At 40.1% G+C, this 22,859-nt stretch overlaps 1 protein-coding gene across 1 annotated transcript; it reads left to right on the forward strand.

Annotated features, from left to right (window-relative positions):
* Nucleotides 1–34: 34 nt before the first annotated feature.
* Nucleotides 35–11,516, forward strand: LOC141564065 (aflatoxin B1 aldehyde reductase member 2-like). The gene is made up of 7 exons (XM_074306074.1): nt 35–346; nt 4,012–4,199; nt 5,028–5,132; nt 5,514–5,610; nt 6,967–7,066; nt 8,134–8,263; nt 11,145–11,516. Exons 1-7 carry the CDS (start codon nt 130–132, stop codon nt 11,304–11,306), a joined length of 999 nt encoding a protein of 332 aa, XP_074162175.1. The 5' UTR covers nt 35–129; the 3' UTR covers nt 11,307–11,516.
* Nucleotides 11,517–22,859: the final 11,343 nt, after the last annotated feature.

Genomic DNA, 22,859 nt, shown 5'->3' on the forward strand with positions numbered 1-22,859 from the left:
CCCTCCCTCCCCGCCTCCCGGTGACGTCAGGGGCGGGGCCTTAGTGCGCCCTTAGCTCGCCGCGCATCCTCCCACTGCGTTCGCGGAGCGCACAGGTGTCTGCCCGGCTGTCCTCGTGCGGCCCCAGCCATGGCCTCGACGTCTCGGGCTCTGACCGTGCCGGCCTCGGTGCTGGGCACGATGGAGATGGGCTGGCGCATGGACGGCTCGGCCAGCACGGCCGCCGTGAACGCCTTCCTCAAGCGCGGCCACCAGGAGCTGGACACGGCCTTCGTGTACGGCGACGGCCAGTCCGAGAGCATCTTGGGCGGCATGAACCTGGGGCTGGGGAACGGCGGCAGCAGAGGTAAGCGGCCCCCGCCCCGCCCGGCCCCGTGCGGCGGCCTCTGCCCAGCCCCCCCCGGGGGTCGCAGTCCGGGGCGCGCTCTTTAGCACCTGACCCAGACCCAGGGCTCCGAGGCAGGGGCCGCCCATGCCGCTGATTCCGGGACCGGTCCGCGGATCTGAGCTCTCCGGCCCCGCCCCTGCAGGCCCTACTTCGCTTAGACGCTGTTTGGGGGGCCCCGCCCCCTTTGAGCCCCCGGCTTCCCCGCGATCTGTGGCCCAGAGGTCTCTGAGCCGGGCTGCCCCCTCTCCTGAACAGCGTCCCCCGGTCTCTCCCGTCCATTTAGCCCCCGCCCGGCAATCAGTTGATTCCCAAACACTTGGCTCCCTCTGAGTCCTCAGTGGGGCCCCTGCTGCGAGGCAGCCCCCCAGCACCCCCTCCGAAGCCTGCCGGGCCGGGTTAAAGTTCCTGGCCACGCACAGGGGAGGAGACATTTCTGACTTTGACCGAGCTCTCCGCGCTGCCCGTGCCCGGCAGGCAGGACTTTGGCCGAGTCAGCCTCTCAGGGAGTGCCTCTGGGGAGCGGGTGGAGGAAGGGAAGGGCTGCACTGTTCCCTCTCGAGCCTGTGGTACCATTCAGAGTCTCCATTGGGGGAAGGAGAGGAGAGACTCAGGGAGGGTCTCCCTGCCCTGAATGGGGTTGGGGGTCTTCCCGAGCCCCGGACTGTTGGGCTGGCCTTCACAGCCCCCCGAACACTTAAGTGTGTCATCTACCTCCCCTCATCTGCTCTCACCCCAGCCTCCTCCCTCCCCGAAGAGTTAGGTGATCTGCTGCCTTCTCCCAGCAAATGAACTCAAATGAACCTCAGAAAGTAGGTTAGGACTGGAGCAACTTGGAGATCATTTTTTATTTCTCCTGTTTTCCAGGGAGGGAAACTGAGGCTCAGGAATGGAAATGACTTGTGGATGGGCACACGATGAATGAATCACAGATAGCCAGACTGTGCCAGCCCACGGGTTCTCAATAGTTGTCCCATTTGAGCATCTCCTATTTCATGTGTCATGGAAGGAGGGAGGGCTGGGGCCTTATAATTAAAGGGAGCTGGGTAGTGCATTGGTTAGAGCACCAGCCTGGAGTTGGGAAGATCTGAGTCAAATCTGGCTTCAGATACTTACTAGCTGTGTGACCCTCAGCAAGTCACTTCCCCCTGTTTGCCTCAGTATCCCCATGTGTAAAATGAGCTGGAGAAGGAAATGGCAAACCACTCCAGTATCTCTGCCAGGAAAACCCCAACTGAGGTCCTGAGGACTTAGACATGACTAAACACACACACACATACATGCATATACACATACCCCCCCACTATAATTCCACATACTAGATAACTGGGTTCAAATCCCAGCTCTGCCACTTTCAGTGTGATCTTGAAGTATTTGAACTCTTGGAAGCATAGCATCTTAATTTAAAGAAGGGAAGGACCTTGAAGGTCATCAGAGCTTAACTCTGATTTTACAGATGAGGAAACTAAGATCCAAAGAGCTTAAAAGCTCTATTTTTCTCACTTGTCAAGGGGTTTGGTTTGGACTAAATGCCTTCTAAAAGGCTTCCAGCTCTAAACTTGTATTTTCATGATCCCTCAATTATCTTTCTGTAGAGGGTCACAGTCAGTGGGAGAACTCTGGGTGAGGTAGAAGACCCTTCAGCCCAGGGAAGCCTGCTGACAATGTCTGGTTCCGCTCCCCATCTCCATTAAAGGCTTTCAGCCTTCCTGAGAAGTCAGGGGGCGGGGACAACCTGGGTTGTGATTGAAGCAGAGTGATACCAGGTGGCAAACTACGAACAATAGCAAGTTGTTTTGTGGTCTCACGTGCACAGAATTGTTTTTGTTACATTAAAAAAAAAAGGGGGGGGGTAGGTCCTTGGAATAAAGGGACTCCATTTTTCCACCATCCTCAGGAGTCCTGCCTCATCACTTCTCCACTAGGAAGGCATATTTTAATCACTCCAACTTGGGGCTCTAGAAAACAGGACAACATCTTTCCACCTTCTTGTTAATCTCTTTAACCCCCCTCTTTCTCTCCACTACCTCTTTCCACATCCCCACCCTAATTTGGGTGGGTCTTACCCTCCAGATTGTAGCTGTAGTTGAAAAATTTCTGTCAGAACTTAGTCCTCTTCTCCTTCTTCTTCCTTCTTTTTCCTTCTTCTTCCCCTGCCTCTCACCACCTCCCCTTTCCTCATCTCTGTCTATTCCCTGTCTCTCACCACCCCCACGTCTATCTCTTGTCTCTCTTCCTCTCGCTCTGTCTTTGTCTCTTTCTGTCTCTGAGAATAGTTAAGTCATTCACACATCATCTTATGATATTGTTGCTACTTTGTACACAGTATTTTTCACTTTGTATCAGCTCATCGAAGTCTTTCTGGTTTTTGTTTTGTTTTGTTTCTAATAAGAGCATCCTTCTCAGGATTTCTTATAGCACAATAGTATTTCATCACAATCACCCATTCCCTGATTGATGAATATCCTGCCAATTTCCAACTCCCTGCCACCAGAAAAAAAAAATCCTATAAATATTTTTATACATATAACTCTTCCTCCCTCTTTTAAAATCTCTTTTTGGATGCAGAGTTAATAATGGCACTGCTAGGTCAAAGAGTATACATGGTTTTGTGGCTCTTTAAGAATAGTTCCAAATTGCTTTAAAGAATGGTTGAATTATTGGTTCACAATTCCACCTACAATGCATTAATGTCTCATTTTTTTCCCATGTCCCCTCCAAGATCTGTCTTATTAGTTATACTAGAGAAAGGGAAAGGGAGAAGTGGAATGGTACAAATTATCTGCCATAAAAAGGAGGCAAGAAAAAGCTTTTATAGTGGAGGGGAAGAGGGAGAGGAAAGGGTGAGTGAGTGAACCTTAACTCTCTTCAGAACTGGCTCAAAGAGGATACACACACATACATACATACATACATATGTGTGTGTGTGTGTGTGTGTGTGTGTGTGTGTGTACGTGTACTCAATATGGGGACAGAAATATATCTTACCCTGCAGGAAAATAGGACAATGAGATACAGGAAGAGGGGAAGGTGATTAAAAAATGTAAAATATGCTTTTAAACGTAACTGAAGGAAAACATTAAATAAATAAATCAAATACAGAAAAAAAAAAGAGATTGATTTTGGGTCTGTGAAGGAAAGAAGGAAACAAGATTTATTAAGTGCCAACTTCATGATAGGTACTATGTTATGTACTACAATATTATATAAGTTCAATCCTAGGAGGAAGATGCTATTATTATTATTTCCATTTTATACTTGGGAAAAACTGACGTAGATAACATCTCTATGGTTTGCTCAGTGTAACAGCTAGAAAATGTCTGAGATAGAATTTGAATTCAAATCTTCCTGACTCCAGTCCCAATCAATTTATTTAAATCAATTTACTTACAGTACCACCTAACTGCCTCTAAAAACATACTGTTAAGATGGATGGGAAAGATCCCTGTTAAGATGGATGGGAGGGATAACTGGGGAAAACTATGAGGATGTAAAAAACAAACAAAAAAAAAAATCAATAAAATTTTTTTTAAAGTCAGCTCTTTAGATACAGGGCTTAGCAGAGGATTTTCAGACCTTGCTGAATTGAATCTCAGTCATCTTTTTTCACCTTCTTTCTCCCCAAGTGAAAATTGCCACCAAGGCCAATCCCTTGAATGGGAAGTCCCTTAGAGCCAGCAGTGTCCGGTCCCAGCTGGAGACCTCCCTGAAGCGGCTGCAGTGCTCCCAAGTGGACCTGTTCTACCTGCACATGCCAGACCACAACACACCTGTGGAAGAGACACTACGGGCCTGCAATGAGCTGTACCAGGAGGTTAGAGCAAGAGATGGTGGAGCTGGGAGGGCCCTTAGAACCCTGGATGTCAGAGCTGGAAGGGTCCTTAGAACCCAAGAGGTCAGAGCTGGGAGGGTCCTTAGAACCCAGGAGGTCAGAGCTGGGAGGGCGCTTAGAACCCAGGAGGTCAGAGCTGGGAGGGCCCTTAGAACCCAGGAGGTCAGAGCTGGGAGGGTCCTTAGAACCCAGGAGGTCAGAGCTGGGAGGGCCCTTAGAACACAGGAGGTCAGAGCTGGGAGGGCCCTTAGAACCCAGGAGGTCAGAGCTGGGAGGGCCCTTAGAACCCAGGAGGTCAGAGCTGGGAGGGTCCTTAGAACCCAAGTGGTCAGAGCCGGGAGGGTCCTTAGAACCCAGGAGGTCAGAGCCGGGAGGGCCCTTAGAACCCAGGAGGTCAGAGCTGGGAGGGCGCTTAGAACCCAGGAGGTCAGAGCTGGGAGGGCCCTTAGAACACAGGATGTCAGAGCTGGGAGGGCCCTTAGAACACAGGATGTCAGAGATGGAGAGGCTTGGAGCATCATCAGTCAATCAATTATTCAAGATTATTGATTAACTGCTTACATTGTGCCAGACACTGCTAGACCTGGAAATGAAAGAAACAGGCACCCTGATGGTTTTCTAACTAGGGGAGGCAAGAACAAGTAGAAATAGAAGGATGACTCCTGATCAGGGGCCAGCTTGATTTGATGGTCTGTTTCACTTCCTCACTTCCTCTCTCCCTCACCACTCTCTCTTTCTCTACCTGTCTGTCTGTCTGTCTCACTCTGTCTCTGTTTCTGTCTGTCGCTCCCCCCCCACACACACACACAGGGTAAGTTTGTAGAACTGGGCCTCTCTAACTATGCTGCCTGGGAAGTAGCTGAGATCTGCACTCTCTGTAAGAACCATGGCTGGATTCTCCCCACTGTGTACCAGGTAAGACCCTGCCCGAGCCCAGGGTGCTGCCGGAGTTCCCGGGGGTTCTTTTTGGCCAGAGCTCCCCTTCCACTCCCCCTTGGAGGCCCCAGGGGTGGGGGAGGAAGCCCAGGCCCCAAGGAGGATGTGAGTAGTCCCAGGGCACCTACATGGGGCTCTGACTCCCAGGGCTTTGTGGTAGGAAGGGCTCTGGCTTAGCAGATACACAAGCCCTAGGTTCAGATCCAGACTCTGCCCCTTCTCTTCTCTGGGTATCAGTTCCCTCACTTGCCAAGTGGATGCCCAGACCTCCCTTCCGGGTCTAAGCCCCACCTCCAGGCTGCTTTGGGGGGCAGTCCCTGGCCTGGCCCCCCCCAACTGTGCTCTCCCCCCTTCTCCCAGGGCATGTACAACGCCATCACTAGACAAGTGGAGACGGAGCTGTTCCCCTGCCTACATCACTTTGGATTGCGCTTCTACGCCTATAACCCTTTGGCTGGTATGAGGAAAATGGGAGAGAGGATGTCGGGGTCTCTGGGGGGGAGTTAAGAGGTCTGGATTCAAATATGGGCTAAGATCTTTGCCCATGGGCAAGTTTCAACCTCTGAGGCTCTGGGACCAAATAGGGGAAATAATATTTATACTAACTCACAGAATTTTTGTGGGGAAGGCATTTTTTAAAAGATAAAAATCACTCCCGAAATCTGAATTTATTGTGGTTAACTTGGTCCTACCAAGTCACTCCTGTGAGCTTAACTTGAAGGAGGGAGCAGGATAGTGTCCAAGAATAGTGGGGGTCCCAGTCTTGGCAATTCAGACATAAGGAAGCTTCTGGGCCACATAGTTAATTAACTTAAAGTGTGATATTACCTATGTTTTATTGTATTTTTATTTATTTTGTTAAATATTTCCTAATTATATTTCAATCTAATTGTGCCCCTTGGTAGCAAGTTTGACGCTTTTGCCCTAGAGGAATTATCCTTCTCTTCTTCTTCCCACCCCATGGCCCAGTTTTAGAATTCTGAACTTACAAACCATGACCATTGTTCCTGGATGGGATGTGTCAACCTGTTCCCCTGCTCTCCCACTCACCTTCTAGGTTTTGCCACCAGGATGCTCCTTCCAGGCCCTGTTTCATGTGTGGCTTCCCTTGTTAGACAGTAACCCATAGGAGGGAATAATATTCTTCTCTAAAATATAATATTTTCTGGGAGCAGGTTTCTTGGGGGGGGCTTCTAGAGGCAGCCTTAGTTTTAGTTCAGTAATTACAAGTGCAGCCAGGGATTAAAGTCCAAATCCTTTGTCTCCTTCAAAGTCTTATCTCTTTCACTTGGGGCTCAGCTAGTTTTTCTGGGGGCCTTCCTCTCTCCTTGTTCCAAGAGCTCCGGCCTCTTTGTCTGCCCTCTGCATCTCCTGGACTCCAAAGGTTTCTGTTTCAGTCTCCAGCCAGCACAGAAGTGGACGATGGAATGTATCCGTCTCAGTCTCTGAGAGTTTCTAGTGCGCTCATCTACTCTGGCCCTGAGAGCTTCTTGCTTAAATGCTGTACTACACTGAGAAACCATTATTTGTTGTAGGATTAAATCAATGCTAAAATTAGATATAACCATTATCTCCTCAATTCCACTTACTTAGCACCTTGTTTCTAGTTCTGGCCAGTAAAGGGCGGGCAGGGCTTTTTGCCTTTGTGTCAGTATATCACACATTGTTTGATTGCTTTACAATGTTTACACATGCTTTTCCATTCATTCTATTTCTTCCTAGGTTGTTGCCAGGTTGAGAAATCAGGCCCTACTTTATACAGCCTTAGCTCTCAGTGGAATCCCTGAAATCTCACTGTCCATCCTTCCCACAGGGGGTCTCCTGACGGGCAAATACAAGTATGAAGACAAGGACGAAAAGCAGCCTTCGGGCCGATTCTTTGGAAATAATTTGTCTGAAATCTACCGCAACCGGTGAGCTGCCTGTGAGTGGGTCAGAGTCCGGAGAGTGTTCTGATCCATTGCAAACTGCCCTGGCTCCTGTGGGGTGATAGGATGGAAGGAGGAAGGAGGACTTAGACATCAAATCCCTCTTTTTACAGATTGAGAAACTGAGGCACAAGTGTCTGATTGTGACAGAGCTTCTGGAGTCTTCTGGCTCCAAATGCATTCTTCTTTCTACCCTACCACTCACCTCTTGAGATGTCTCTTGCTTCTCTGAACTTACCTTCATGGCCAGAACTTCGGGGACTGAGCCTGGAATTAGGAGACCTTAGGGCTTAATTTGGATTTTTCACAGCTTTCCTTAGAGAAGAAGTGAAAAAAAAATGTTGGCCTGGAAATCTCAGTCTGCTTTCATCAGTAACTAACTCTGGGATTTGGATGAGGCAGCATCCCTATTTCTGCCCTTCTCCATCTGTAAAATGGGTTATGAACCTTTGACCCAAATCTCAGGGAAACCAGCCCACATCTTAGAGTCAGAAGGACATCTTTGAGGGCCTTGGGTCCAGCCCAGACCTGAACATCTCTGACCCCTCTGAAGGCCACTCCCCATTTGGGGGAAACTGGCCCATTTGAAAGGCCCACAGGACAGCGCCCCCCCGTCTCTAGTACTCTCCTCACAGCCCCAAATTTTGCCCAAGCAGCCCCAGCTCCTTCGACCCTTCCTGAGTGCCCACCATGGCCTTCGCCCAGACACTCTCAGTGTCCTTCCCAGAGTGTGGAACCAGTCCTAAGATGTGCCCTCTCTTGGGGTGTCCTGTGGGACAAGAGGAGATTACGGGACAAGTGACTGTGGAGGGAGGAAGTTCTTAGTGTGTGTCTAGGGCCTCAGTCCTGCCCATAACTAGAGGTCATTTTAGGGGCTGTGGATCCCCACTGGGGGGTTTGTAGCGGGCAGCACCTGTGGTCACTCATGGAGGACCTTAGGGGGGCTCTTGGGCCTAGCAGCCGGGACTCTGCCAACCTGGGCCCTGCACAGTCCCTGCTGAGGCAGCCTGGGGGCACTGACCACTAACCTTCCCTCTACCCATTCCCCGCAGCTTCTGGAAGGAGCATCACTTCCAGGCTATTGCCCTTGTGGAGAAAGCTCTGGCGGCGTCCTACGGGGCCGAGTCTCCCAGCATGACCTCGGCAGCCCTCCGATGGATGTACCACCACTCCCAGCTCCAGGTAGGCCCCGTCCGCAGGCCGGGACTCCTCAGCCCTTGTAGAAGCTGGGCCCCATTCTCAGCTTTTGCATTCCTTGGAAGACCTTTCTTTTCCTTCATAGACGTATCTCCGCTGGAGTTTGACTGGCCCTTGACGCAATGGGCTTTTAACCAAATTGGATAAATATTTGTTTGAACACAAGTAATCAACAACACTACAAAGTACATTCTGGATCCTTTTATAGTTTTCCCTTTACACACACAAGCCATCACTCAGTACTTCTGGAGTCGGCTTTCTTTTCTATGAAGGGGGAGCATTTATTTAGCACCTACTGTGCTAAGGGCTTTTCAAATACTGTCTCATTTCATCCTCACAACAACCCTGGGGGAGAGGTACTTTTATTGTCCTCATTTCTCCATTAGGGAAACTGAGCAGATAGCAGTGAAGTGATAACAGGGTCACACGGCCACCAAGTATCTAGATTTGAAGTCAGATTTTTCTGACTCCAGGCCCTGGGCTCTACCACCTGCCCTGAGCTGCTTCTGAGTCACCTCTTCCCTAGTGTCCTAATTCTTCCTGGTCACCTTCTCCTTCCTGCAGGTCCCATGACAGTCAGCTGTCAGAGCTGGCTTCAGAAGCCTCAAGGCTTGGGTGGGGAGGCCCACTCAGATGCTTTGGCTTGGGTGACCTGTAGCAAACCCTGATTTCTCTGGCCTTCAGCTCCCTCCTTGGAAAAATGGGGATAATAATGAAAAATTCACCCCACAGGGCTCTTGTGAGCCCCAAAAGAGGAATTGTGTGTAGTTAATGAACTTAAAAGGGCCAAATCAGTGTCACCCTGTCTACTGAGTGCAGGGTACCCCAAAAGTCTTGGTGCTACTTTAAACTCTTAAAAGCAAGTGAAGCTGTTAAAAATTAAAAACAACAACAAGAAAAATCCTTTAGACTGCACTGAGACTTTTGGGACACCTACGTCTATGTCTGTGTGTTCACATGTCTCTATTTATGTATGTTTATGCATCTATAAGTTTATGGCCATGGCTATATCACGGTCTAAGGTCCAAGCTGGAAAGGGGCTCAGGGGTGGTCACCCAGAATCTGAATGCCTCTGCTTGGAGGTTTCTAGAGATGGGGAGTGCTTTGCTTTCTGAAAATCTGGGTGCTCCTTAAACCAGAGACTGTCACCCCTATATTAGGCAGCCACAGGGGCATCCTGCAGGTGGCTCGTCAGCAAGTTTGGTTCCTGTTGTCCAAGTCCAGGCCTGGGACACAGACTTTCTAGTTGCATAGTTGCCTGAAATTGTGCATTCTCCTAGCACTGACCTGGAAAGCCCAGAGGCTCCTCGATGGCATGGAGAGACAGAGGAAGCCTTCTTCTAAGTAATTCCTGTTTCTTGGAAGGGACTGAGGAGCTTCCCTCTATCTGTGACCCACCTTGTTTCCTTACAGAATTTAGGCATTCAATCCCGATAGATTAGTGATGGAGAGAGCCATCTGCATCCAGAGAGAGGACTGTGGGGACTGAACGTGGACTACAGCATAATAACATTTTCACCTTTGTTCTTGTTGTTATTTAATTGCTTTTTTTCTTTCACATTTTTTCCCCTTTAGATCTGATTTTTCTTGTGCAGAATGATCATTGTGGAAATATGTGTAGAATTCCACATGTTTAACAAATATTGGATTATTTGCTGTCTAGGTGGGGCAAAGAAGGGAGGGAGAAAAATTTGCAAGATTTTGCAAGGGTCAATGTAGAAAACTACATTTGTATGTATTTTGAAACAAAAGCTATTATTAGAATAGGTAGATTAAAGATAAAAAGATAAAGATAAAAATTAGGTTTGTTTGTTTTTTTTGCTTTTCAGCTTTTTTTATTGAAGCTTTTTATTTTCAAAACATGCACAGATAATTTGACAACATTGACCCCTTATGTTTTAGATTTTTTTCTCCTTCCAATATATGTTAAACATGGTAAAATTATATATTAAATCCAATAAATGCATGCATATTTATACAATTATCATGTTGCACAATAGAAATCAAATCAAACCAGGAAAAACTGAGAAAGAAAACAAAATACAAGTAAACAATAGAAAGAGTAAGAATGTTATGTTGTGAACCACCCTCAGTCCCCACAGTTCTCTCTCTGGGTGCAGTTCAAATCCCAGCCTCAGACACTTACTAGCTGTGTGACCCTGGATATGTCACTTCTATCTGTTTCATTTTCCTCATCTGCAAATCAAGGGTAAGAGCAGCTGCTGTCTCTCAGAGTTGTTTAGAGGATCAAAAGAGACAAAAGCACTTTGCAAAGATGAAAGTGTTCTATAAATGTGATTATCCTGGGGGCAATAGATGAAGTCAGGAGAACCTGAGTTCAAATCTGATCTCAGATACTTAATCCTGACTGTTTGACTCCAGACAAGCCACAATTGCCTCAGGAAAAAAAAAAAAAAAAAAAGATTATTCCGATCTAACTAGATTGTGAACCTCTCAGAGGTAGAGACAGGGTCTAGAACTGCTCTGGTTCTCAGCCCAGAATTTCTTGCCCAGAGCAGGCAGTCAGCAAATCCAGACATCATTTGGATGCTAAATGAGAATGGAAAGCATGGTGAGTTTCCCTGCCAGTCCCTCTGATTCAGATACCACTGAGGCCTTAAGGGACAATGAGCACAAGCCTCCTCGCCACAGGTTGAAGTCTGTTTATCCCTGCTTTTTTCCTACCATTGCCTGAAGGGTGGGGAGTAAGGCCTGCCTTGGGGGGACTTCATAGATTGTGGTCTGTGATTAATGGCCCTGTGAGGAGACCACTGTGTTGGGGGACATACAAGGAGTAAGATGATCTTTGTCCTTCATAAGGACAGGGCCTGCACTCTTACCTGGTTCTCTCCCACTCTCTTGACAGGCTACCCGAGGAGACTCCGTTATCCTGGGCATGACCAGTGTGGAGCAGCTGCAGCAGAATTTGGCGGCCTCAGATGAGGGCCCACTGAAGCCTGAGGTGGTGAAGGCCTTCGAGCAGGCCTGGCATCTTGTCACCCACGAATGCCCCAACTACTTTCGCTAGCTTCAGCCTGACCGATCCTGGCCGATCTGTGCCCTCAGCCTTATTGGTCTTCCTTTGCCTTAACCTGCTCAGTTTTCCATATTGTGCCTGTTCTTAGAATCCTGGTTTTCCTGGATTCTTCCTGGAGGGGAGACCTCCTGCCCTGTTGCTCTTACTGCCTGAGGTCTGAGACCTATTCTGTCCTGTTGGAATAAAAGCAAGTTTGCACAAGAGTCTTTGGTCTTTGGTGGAAAGGTGCTCGGGGATTTCTCTGCCCAGTCATAATCTTATGGGGAATTGACCCTGTGGAGAATTTCATACCCTATTCAAGGGTCCCCAGGCACACTGTAAAGTGCTCTATAAATTAGTTATTTGTCCCCCCCTAGGGGGGACAATGTCCTCTTCTGCCAAATGGGGACACTCTAGGTATTACCTTACCCAGAAGAGGAAGGAACCATGTAAACCTTAAAAGTTCTACAGAAAAAATGGCAGTAATAACAGTTGGTATTCATACAGGGCTTTGTCCAGCATGGTAGAATATAAGCTCCTTGAAGGCAGGGAATATCTCATTTTGGGGATTCACAGGACCATATTTTTATAATTGGAAGGGAACTCAGAAGTCCTGGAAAGGTAAAGTGGTAATGCCAAATAAACATCATGGGTGAGATTTTGACTTGGGTAATCCTATTATCAAGCTAACACCCTCTTAGTACCTATCATAGACCTTGTATAGCAAAGATTTAATAGATGCTTGTTGATGGATTGTTAGATCTCATAATCATTTATTGTTGATGTTTTCTCTAGAACTGTGATTTCATCATTACAAAGAATTCTTAGAGAGGAATATATATTCCACCAATTCTGGGGGCAAAAAGCTAACTTAAAAGAGGAAGGGAAATAAATAATAAATCTTAAAAAAAAAAAAAACATCTTATCAATTCTAAAGAAACCGTAAAGCTAACTTATACCTTTAAATGTAAATGGATGAAATATCCAATAAAAAGAAAGAGTGACATACTGGACAATAAAAGAAACTCCTAAAAATTTACAAGAAACAACTAAAAACCAAGAAATACATAGAAGCAAAATGAGAAGATGAAATGTAACAAAGTATGCATCAGGTAAAGCCAAAAAGCAAGTGTTGGAATTATGCTATTTGACAAAGTAAAAGTATTCACACTATTATTAGAGTCAAACAAAGACATTATTATTATTATTATTATCATCCTTTTTGTTGAGGCAATCAGAGTTAAGTGACTTGCCCAGGGTCACACAGTAGGAAATAAATGTCTGAATTCAGATTTGAACTCGGGTCCTCGACTTCAGGACTGGTGCTCTATACACTACATCAACTAGCTGCCCCAACATTATATTATTATTATTATTTTTTTTTTTTTTTTTGGTACAAAGATTTTTCCCCATTTATCTATTTATCTTCTCGTGTAAACATTGGTTTTTCTTTTTTTTTTTTTTATATATATATATATTTTATAATATTATCCCTTGTATTCATTTTTCCAAATTACCCCCCCTCCCTCTATTCCCTCCCCCCGACGACAGGCAATACCATACATTTTACATGTGTTACAATATAGTCTAGGTACAATACATGTGTGCGAATATCATTTTCTTGTTGCACAATAAACATTAGAATCCAAAGGTACATGCAACCTGGGCAGACAGATATTAGTGCTAACAATTTTCATTCCCCTCCCAGTGTTTCTTCTCTGGGTGTAGCTACCTCTGTCCATCATTGATCAACTGGAAGTGAGTTGGATCTTCTTTATGTTGAAGATTTCCACTTCCATCAGAATACATCCTCATACAGTATTGTTGTTGAAGTGTACAGTGATCTTCTGGTTCTGCTCATTTCACTCAGCATCAGTTGATTTAAGTCTCTCCAGGCCTCTCTATATTCCTCCTGCTGGTCATTTCTTACCGAGCAATAATATTCCATAACCTTCATATACCACAATTTACCCAACCATTCTCCAACTGATGGACATCCATTCATCTTCCAGTTTCTAGCTACAACAAAAAGAGCTGCCACAAACATTTTGGCACATACAGGTCCCTTTCCGCTCTTTAGTATTTCTTTGGGATATAATCCCAGTAGTAGCGCTGCTGGGTCAAAGGGTATGCACAGTTTGATAACTTTTTGGGCATAATTCCAGATTGCTCTCCAGAATGGCTGGATTCTTTCACAACTCCACCAGCAATGTATTAGTGTCCCAATTTCCCCACATCCCCTCCAACATTTGTCATTATTTGTTCCTGTCATCTTAGCCAATCTGACAGGTGTGTAGTGGTATCTCAGAGTGGTCTTAATTTGCATTTCTCTGATCAGTAGTGATTTGGAACACTCTTTCATGTGAGTGGATATAGTTTCAATTTCTTCCTCTGAGAATTGTCTGTTCATATCCTTTGACCATTTATCAATTGGAGAATGGTTCGGTTTCTTATAAATTATGGTCAGTTCTCTATATATTTTGGAAATGAGACCTTTGTCAGAACCTTTGTTTTTAAAAATATTTTCCCAATTTGTTACTTCCCTTCTAATCTTGTTTGCATTAGTATTATTTGTACAGAAACTTTTTAGTTTGATGTAATCAAAATCTTCTATTTTGTGATCAATAATGATCTCTAGTTCTCCTCTGGTCATAAATTCCTTCCTCCTCCACAAGTCTGAGAGGTAGATTATCCTCTGTTCCTCTAATCTATTTATTATCTCCCTCTTTATGCCTAAATCATGGACCCATTTTGATCTTATCTTGGTATATGGTGTTAGGTGTGGATCCATATCTAATTTCTGCCATACTAATTTCCAGTTTTCCCAACAGTTTTTTCCGAATAATGAATTTTTATCCCTAATGTTGGAATCTTTGGGTTTGTCAAAGATTAGATTGCTATAGATGTACCCTTTTTTGTCATTATATTATTTTTAAAGGAACTATAGATGTCAAAGTACTTTCAATATTAAATTTGTATGCACTAAATCATATGGCATTTAAATTCCTACAAGAAAAATTAACTGAATTGCAAAAAGGCACCAACAATAACAGTAGGAAGCTTTCATGTTCCTTTCTCAGACTTGTGCAAATCTAAGAAAGAAAGGGAAAATACTTTATAGAAATAAATAGCTTATAACTAACAGATTTTTGATACTTTCTAGAAGGAATTATTTCTGAGTACAAGCATGTTTTACAAGAAAGGGAAGAAAGAAATCTCAAAGCATGCAATTCATTTGCAGACCACAATGCAATAAAAATAGTAACATTGTCTTCCTGGCTCTGCTTGTTTCACTCAGCATCAATTTCCAGGTCTTTCAAAAATCAGTCTGTTCATTATTTTTTGTAGAACACTATCATTCTATTACTATCATATACCATGACTTATTCAGCCATTCCCCAACTGACGGGCATCTACTTATTTCCTACTCATCAGAACTTCTTTTGCTCAATCACATGTCAACAGATAATTTTAATAAAATGGATGAATATTTAGAAAAATATATAATACTCTAACAGACTAAAAAATAGAAAATTCAATCTCAGAAAAATGAAATTGAATATGTCAAAAAGTAACTTCCAAAGAAAAGATCCCCGGGATTAGATAGTTTTAAAAGCAGGTTCTATGAAACATTAACAGAACAATTAATTCCAGCATTATACCAGCTATTTGCAAAAATGGAAAGAAAAAGTATCTTATTAAAATCTTTCCATGAGACAAATATGGTCCTGATGCCTAAATGAGGGAACAAAAAAAAAAAAAAAAAAAAAAAAAACACAGAAAATACTATCGACCAATGTATCCAATGAATATTGTTCCAAAAATAATGAGTAAAGTGTGAGCAAAGAGTCTATAGAAATATATTAAAAACATTATGTAATATGATCATGTTGGATTATAGATATTAAGAAAACTTAAAACATAATAGATCATATTAATAAGAAAAAATTAAAACCACTTAATTACACCAAGATGCAGAAAAAGCTTTTGACAAAATAATAATATCATTTGATGTTCCAAAAAAAATTAAAAGCATATGAATAAATGAAATGAACTGTTCTTTATTATGGTAATTAGTAACTACTAAAACCAAGAGCAAAATTTATCAGTGTTACAATTGGAATTTAACAAAAGGATAAACTGAGTTAGAACTCTAGGCAAGATAACATTTATTGGCAGGGGCCTGCCATCTGTCAATAAATGAGGTTAGTGAACTGTCTCCATTAATACCAAAGACTTTGAGAAAAGGACAGTTCCCCTTCTGTGGATTTTGGGGAGCACACAACAAAGAACAGAACAAGATAAATGACTTTATGGGATTAAAGATAACATGACTGGATACAGAGATAGGGGTCGGGGAATAGCATGATTGCTTGGAAGTTTGGTTATATGTACTAGCAACGATCCCCATTCTTTTCATAGTAGATTAAAAAGTGTTCATTGCCTGAGTCCAGGGATGAGAAAGTGGCCTAGATTTTTGCATAACAAAATAGACATCCTAGAAGGATAGCTTGAAGGAATAAAGATATTAGACTGAAACTCCTTTTCTGTTTACAAAAATTCTCTAAATGGAGTTAAAATCCTTGAGCAGGAGAGCTGGGTTTTTAAACTTAACCTATTGCAGGCCAGTTAAATTCTGAATCAAATTCAGAGACAAAGAACCATGACTTAAATAGTTACAGGACAAATCAATGACTTGTAAATCAGATCAATACATAAATTATATAGGATAAATTTTAATCTCAACAGAAATGGAAAAATACTAGAACCTAGTAAAATCAGGAATAAAACAAAGATGTTTACCGTTACCCTTATATCTGATATAAATCTGGATATGCTGGTTAGCAAATGATATGGAAATAAATTGAAGAAATAAGTATGGACAAAGAAAAAAAAAGTTATTGACCTTTGCAGATTACATTATTTACTTAGAATTTACTTGAATTACAGATTTACTTAGAAAATCCTAGAGATGCAGTAACAAATTCATTATAACAATAAGTTCAGCAAAATAGCAAGATATAAAATAAACTCACATAATCAGTTTTTCTGTATATTATGAACAAAACCATCAGAAAGAGACAGAGATTTCATCCTATTTCGTTATAGGATTTGTAAAATATTTATAAATCTATTTACTAATGAAGAAAGAGAATTATAATATAACAACAAACCACTCTATACAAAAAATACAGACCTAATTAACTGGAAAACTATTAATTATTTGTAGCTAGTCTGCCAATATAACAAAAATGACAATGCTATCAAGTTAATTTAATTATTCAGTGTCAATCAATAGGTTAATTTATAGAATTCCATAAGTTTATAGAATTTATAGAATAATTTATAGAATAATAATATATTAATAATTACTAATATAATTAATATTATATATTTTAGTTTTATATATATTATTATATATAATAAAATTATAAATAATATATTATAGAATATAATTATTACCAAAAAAATATAATAATTCATTTGAAAGAATGCTGGAGTCCAGCTCCAGTAGTGATAAAGATGTGGAAATCAAGGGCCAGGCAAAAAGATTCCTTATGAATTCTTCAAATTTATTGGTCAGAGAGACAAATATATATATATATATATATATATATATATATATATATATATATATATATATGACTCCAATGTCTATAGAACTAATATAGCTCAATCTACTGAGATGCAAATGGAGGAAAGGGCTCTGAGAGGAGGGGATAAAGAGGGATCCTTGGAGGAAGTAATAGGAGGGCAAGGTAGCAGAGGAGTCAGGAGGGAAAGGAAATAAAAGATACATGCAAACATAAAGATCTGGAGGTTATTAAAAAAAAAAAAGCAGGGGTAGTAATCATGATCTCTTAAAACAAATTTAATCGAATTATGTTATATCTCTGCCATATTAATCAAGATTGCTTTGCACTGCTTAAATAACTAGACAGTATAAAATCAGAACATTGCTGTGGTACAGGAAATGATGACTTGTGGATTTAGAAAAAAGTATGGAAAGACTTAGACTTTTGATGTTATCCACCTTAAGAGAAAAAGGGAATAAACAAACATACTACCTAGGCCTTACATAAATGCATATCAATGTATATGTTTCTATATATGTATGATTATAGATATCTATGTATATGTATTTATGTGTAGATGTGAATGCATATATGTATGTAACTATATCCATGTGTGTATATGTATGAATATATGTATGAATATGAATATAAATATATTTAAGTGCATATGTATGAATATGTGGGTAAATATATATTTATGTACATATCTGCACTTATCTGCACTTAATTATAGCCTTCTTGGGGGGAGGAAGAGGAAAAAAAGAATGAAGTAAAAAATGTACAACAGAGAACACAGAAAAGTTATAAAGAAACAAACAAACAAAAAAGATGGACTGTTCTGAATACCATGTGTAATATTTATTATATAGGCTTTCTTGAAATGGAAAATTTATTGCTTTATATTTCGAAATCTCTATTATGTTCTGCTGTTCACATGACAATTTTTTTCTTTTTCTATTTTGTCTTAAGTTTTAAGTTAATTTTTAAAAAAAGAAAAATAATAAATTTAAGTATCGAAAGCACTGGAATAAGGATTTGGTATTTAACAAAAGCTGCTGGGAAAACTGGAAAGCAAGCTAGCAGAAATGCAATTTAGACCAGCATATCATACCATGTACTATAACAATCTTCAAATGGCTACAGGACCTACAGTGATATGCCTATATCATTATATCACTATATCACTATAATTAACCAAGATAAAAGATATCAGACTTGTGGAAGAGGAAGGAATTTGTGACCAAAGGAGAACTAGAGATCATTATTGATCACAAAATAGAAGATTTTGATTACATCAAATTAAAAGGCTTTTGTACAAACAAAACTAATGCAAACAAGATTAGAAGGGAAGTAACAAATTGGGAAAATATTTTTACAGTTAAAGGTTCTGATAAAGGCCTATCTCCAAAATATATAGAGAACTGACTCTAATTTACAAGAAATCAAACCATTCTCCAGCTGATAAAAGGTCAAAGGATATGAACAATTTTCAGATGATGAAATTGAAACTATTTCCACTCATATGAGTGTTCCAAATCACTACTGATCAGAGAAATGCAAATTAAGACAACTCTGAGATAATACTACACACCTGTCAGATTGGCTAAGATGACAGGAAAAAATAATGATAAATGTTGGAGGGGATGTGGGAAAACTGGGACACTGATGCATCGTTGGTGGAGTTGTGAAAGAATCCAGCCATTCTGGAGAGCAATTTGGAATTATGCCCAAAAAGTTATCAAACTGTGATAACTTTGACCCAGCAGTGCTACTCCTGGGCTTATATCCCAAGGAAATACTAAAGAAGGGAAAGGGATCTGTATGTGCCAAAATGTTTGTGGCAGCTCTTTTTGTAGTGGCTAGAAACTGGAAAATGAGTGGATACCCATCAACTGGAGAATGGTTGGGTAAATTATGGTATATGAATGTTATGGAATATTATTGTTCTGTAAGAAATGACCAGCAGGATGAATACAGAGAGGCTTGGAGAGATTTACATGAACTGATGCTGAGTGAAATGAGCAGAACCAGGAGATCATTATACATTTCAACATACTTATACCTTTGGAATCCAATTCTTATCTTGCAACAAGAAATTTGGTTTTACACACATATATTGAATCTAGGTTATACTGTAACACATTTAACATGCATGGGATTGCCTGTCATCTAAGGGAGGGAGTAGAGGAAGGGAGGGGAAAATTTGGAAAAGTGAATACAAAGGATAATATTGTAAAAAAAAATTACCCATGCATATGTACTGTTAAAAATATTATAATTATAAAATTAATAAAAAAGAAGAAAAGATAAAAAAGAAAAACAATTGATTCATTGACATACAATAAATTTCAAGATTTTTTACATTTTTGAAAATTCTCAATATGTATTATATACTTTTGTTTCAAACACTTATATTGTATGGCTTAGCAATGAGTTTACAAGATTTTTGACACATTTTTTAATTCTAAATCTTGAAACTACATTTTTGTCACATTGTCTATTAAGTTTACTTTTGATGAATAATTCTTCCCTTCCCCCAAGTCTAGCTTTGATGATGGATAATCATTTCATTTTTGGCAATTTTTATTGTTTTCCCCATTCAAGCCCAGATTGTCACAAGATGTAGAAAAAGGTGATAGAAAGGAGGGGTAGGAAATTCAGTTTTTTAGAATCAGATTCTCATTAGTTTCAACTGGATCTGTTTAGTTTCTGGACCATACTATTGATTTTCAAGGATATATTGTCATTAACCAAGAGATAGAAAACCTTTACATCAACAAGCATTTATTAAGCTTCTACTATGTGTTAGGCACTAAGGATACAAACACAAGGATTGAAACAATCCCGATTCTTACATTCTAATGACAATAATTCAGAGAGTTCATGCTTCTTAAGAAAATTGACAAGAAAATTACACGAACGATGCCGATTGAAGTTAGTAGAACCAGGAGAACATTGTACACAGTGACAAAAAAGATTATGTGATAATCAACTATGATGGACTTGGCTCTTCCCAACAATGTGGTGATTCAAGGAAGTTCCAATAGAGCTGGCATGGAATACATTGATTTTCAATGGGGAGTTAAATCAGGTGAATTTCCAGGCCATTGAAAAATACTTATCTCCATCTCTTGAATAAACTTTTTAACCTTCTGTATATGTGTCATAGTGCAAGATATTGTGCAATATTTTTGACACTGAAGAACTGTGTGAACCTAAGCACGTCACCTAAATTCCTTAGCTATCAGTTTTTTCATCTGTAAAAGGGGAATAATAATATTATGTACCTCACAGAATTGTTGTAAAGACCAAAGGAGAAATATAAATATTTATATGTAATATTAATATATCATTTATATTTAATATTAATATATTTAACATATAATCATTTAATTCTATTGCTATTTTATTATTGATTAATATATCATTATATATTATCTATATAATAATACATTATAAATATATTAATATATAAATATATTAAAATTAATATAATTTATATTATATATACATATATGTGAAAGGTATATTACACATTTTAGAGCATTATATAAATATTCTTCTGGAAGCCTGAATAGCCTTCAATCATTTCTTTTTTGGTTGTCCTCTATTCATAGTTTGAATCCATCACAGATAGTGACCAGTAAGAAACAAAGGTCTTAGGCCTTTTCCCTCTAACACCCAAAATCTGTCCCCATGAAAATGGACCTTGGTGCTTTGTCTCAATATTTTATTTCAGGTGAAGAAGATGTACCTACAGATTTTAATTATGTGAATATAAAAAGGTCAGGAGAATAAAGCAATAGAGTCTAAGAGTTTAAGTCCATTCCAAGTTTTACAGATAGTCTATTACTAATGTCCTGAGAATCAAGGAATGACCTTCAAGTCTCAATAGTATCTGAAATATAGAATTATTCTTCAGTCCAGCCCCTTTTAGATGGGAACTTGATGGGACCAATGCTATGTAGAAATACTTATTTGATAGACAAGCAATTCTCACAACACTAAAGATAGCATCTCATATCTTATCACAAACAAATTAGAAAAGCAAGGAAGGAGAGTCTTTTTATACAACTATGGATTGACCAAACAATGGACAGAGACTCACAAGACATAAAAAGGTTAATTTTTATTACATTAAATTTAAACTGTTTTGCATAAAAAAGCAATCAAACAAAAATTAAAGAGCAGATTCCTCACATATATAGAGAACTGAACTAAATTTATAAGATTATGAGCTCGAATTGTTAAGTGCCCAATTGATATGAATAGGCAGTTTTCAGAAGAAGAAATTAAAGCTATCAATTAAATCACATGAAAAATGCTCAAAATCACAAATAGAGAAATTTTCAGATTGGATAATATGACAAAAAAGGAAAATGAGAAATAATGGAAAGGATGTGAAAAGGCGGTACAGTAATGCACTTTTGATGGATTTGTGAAGTGTCTAATCACTCTGGAGAAGAATTTGGACTATATAAAAGGACTATAAAACTGTGCATGCTCTTTGACTCAGCAATACTACTTCTAAGTCTGTATCACAAAGAGATTAAAGAAAAAAGAAAAGGTCCCATATATACAAAAATATTTTTAGCAGCTCTTTTTTTGTGGTGATAAAGAATTGGAAATTGAGGGAATGCTCATCAATTAGGGAATGTCTGAACAAGCTGTGGTTATATAATTGTAAGGGAATACTATACATAAGAAATGACAAGCAGAAAAACCCAGCAAGCCTTACATGAACTGATATAAAGTGAAGTACACAAAATTAGGAAGACATTATATAAAACTAGGAAGATATTGTGTACACTAACAACAATACTGAAAGAACCATCAACTTAGCTACTCTGATCAATGCAATGATTTAAGACAATTAAAAAGGACTCATGATGAAAAATACTATTACCCTCCAGAGAGAGAACTAGACTTTGAATGTATATTTTTTTCACAAGATGGCCAGAGCCCAAACATTTTATATATATATATATATATATATATATATATATATATATATATATATATATATATATATATATATATATATATATATATAATTAATTTTTATAATTATAACTTTTTTGACAGTACCTATGCATAGGTAATTTTTTTTTACATTATCCCTTGTACTCCCTTCTGTTCCGAATTTTTCCTCTCCTTCCCTCCAACCCCTCCCCTAGATGGCAGGCATTCCTATACATATTAAATATCTTAATAGTATATCCTAGGTACAATATATATGTGCAGAACCGAATTTTGTTGTTATTGTTACAAAGGAGGAATTGTATTTGGAAGGTAAAAATAATCTGGGAAGAAAAACAAAACAAAACAAAATAATAATAATGCTCACAGTTTACACTCATTTCCCAGTCTTCCTTTTCTGGATGTAGCTGATTCTGTTCATCATTGATCAATTGGAATTGGATTAGCTCTTCTCTATGTTGAAGATCTCCACTTTCATCAGAACACATCCTCATACAGCATCATTGCTGAAGTGTATAATGATCTCCTAGTTCAGCTCGTTTCACTCAGCATCAGTACATATAAGTCTCTCCAAGCCTCTCTGTATTCCTCCTGTTGGTCATTTCTTATAGAACAATAATATTCCATAACATTCATGTACCATAATTTACCCAACCATTCTCCAATTGATGGACATCCATTCATTTTCCAGTTTCTAGCCACTACAAAAAGCTCTGCCACAAACATTTAGGCACATACAGGTCCCTTTTCCTTCTTCAGTATTTCCTTGGGATATAAGCCCAGTAGTAGCACTGCTGGGTCAAAGGGTATGCACATTTTGATAACTTGTGGGGCATAATTCCAGATTGCTCTCCAGAATGGTTGGATTCTTTCACAACTCCACCAACAATGCATCAGTGTCCCAGTTTTCCCACAGCCCCTTCAACATTCATCGTTATTTGTTCCTGTCATCTTAGCCAATCTGACAGATGTGTAATGATATCTCACAGTTATCTTAATTTGCATTTCT

This window comes from Sminthopsis crassicaudata, chromosome 3 (assembly GCF_048593235.1).
Source record: "Sminthopsis crassicaudata isolate SCR6 chromosome 3, ASM4859323v1, whole genome shotgun sequence".
Lineage (NCBI taxonomy): Eukaryota > Metazoa > Chordata > Mammalia > Dasyuromorphia > Dasyuridae > Sminthopsis > Sminthopsis crassicaudata.

Excerpts from the sequence above, each read along its gene's own strand:
- LOC141564065 (XM_074306074.1), top strand. The coding sequence starts at position 130 with ATGGCCTCGACGTCTCGGGCTCTGACCGTGCCGGCCTCGGTGCTGGGC. Across the intron at positions 7,067-8,133 it reads TCTGAAATCTACCGCAACCG|CTTCTGGAAGGAGCATCACT; the intron begins GTGAGCTGCCTG and ends CATTCCCCGCAG. Across the intron at positions 8,264-11,144 it reads ACCACCACTCCCAGCTCCAG|GCTACCCGAGGAGACTCCGT; the intron begins GTAGGCCCCGTC and ends CTCTCTTGACAG.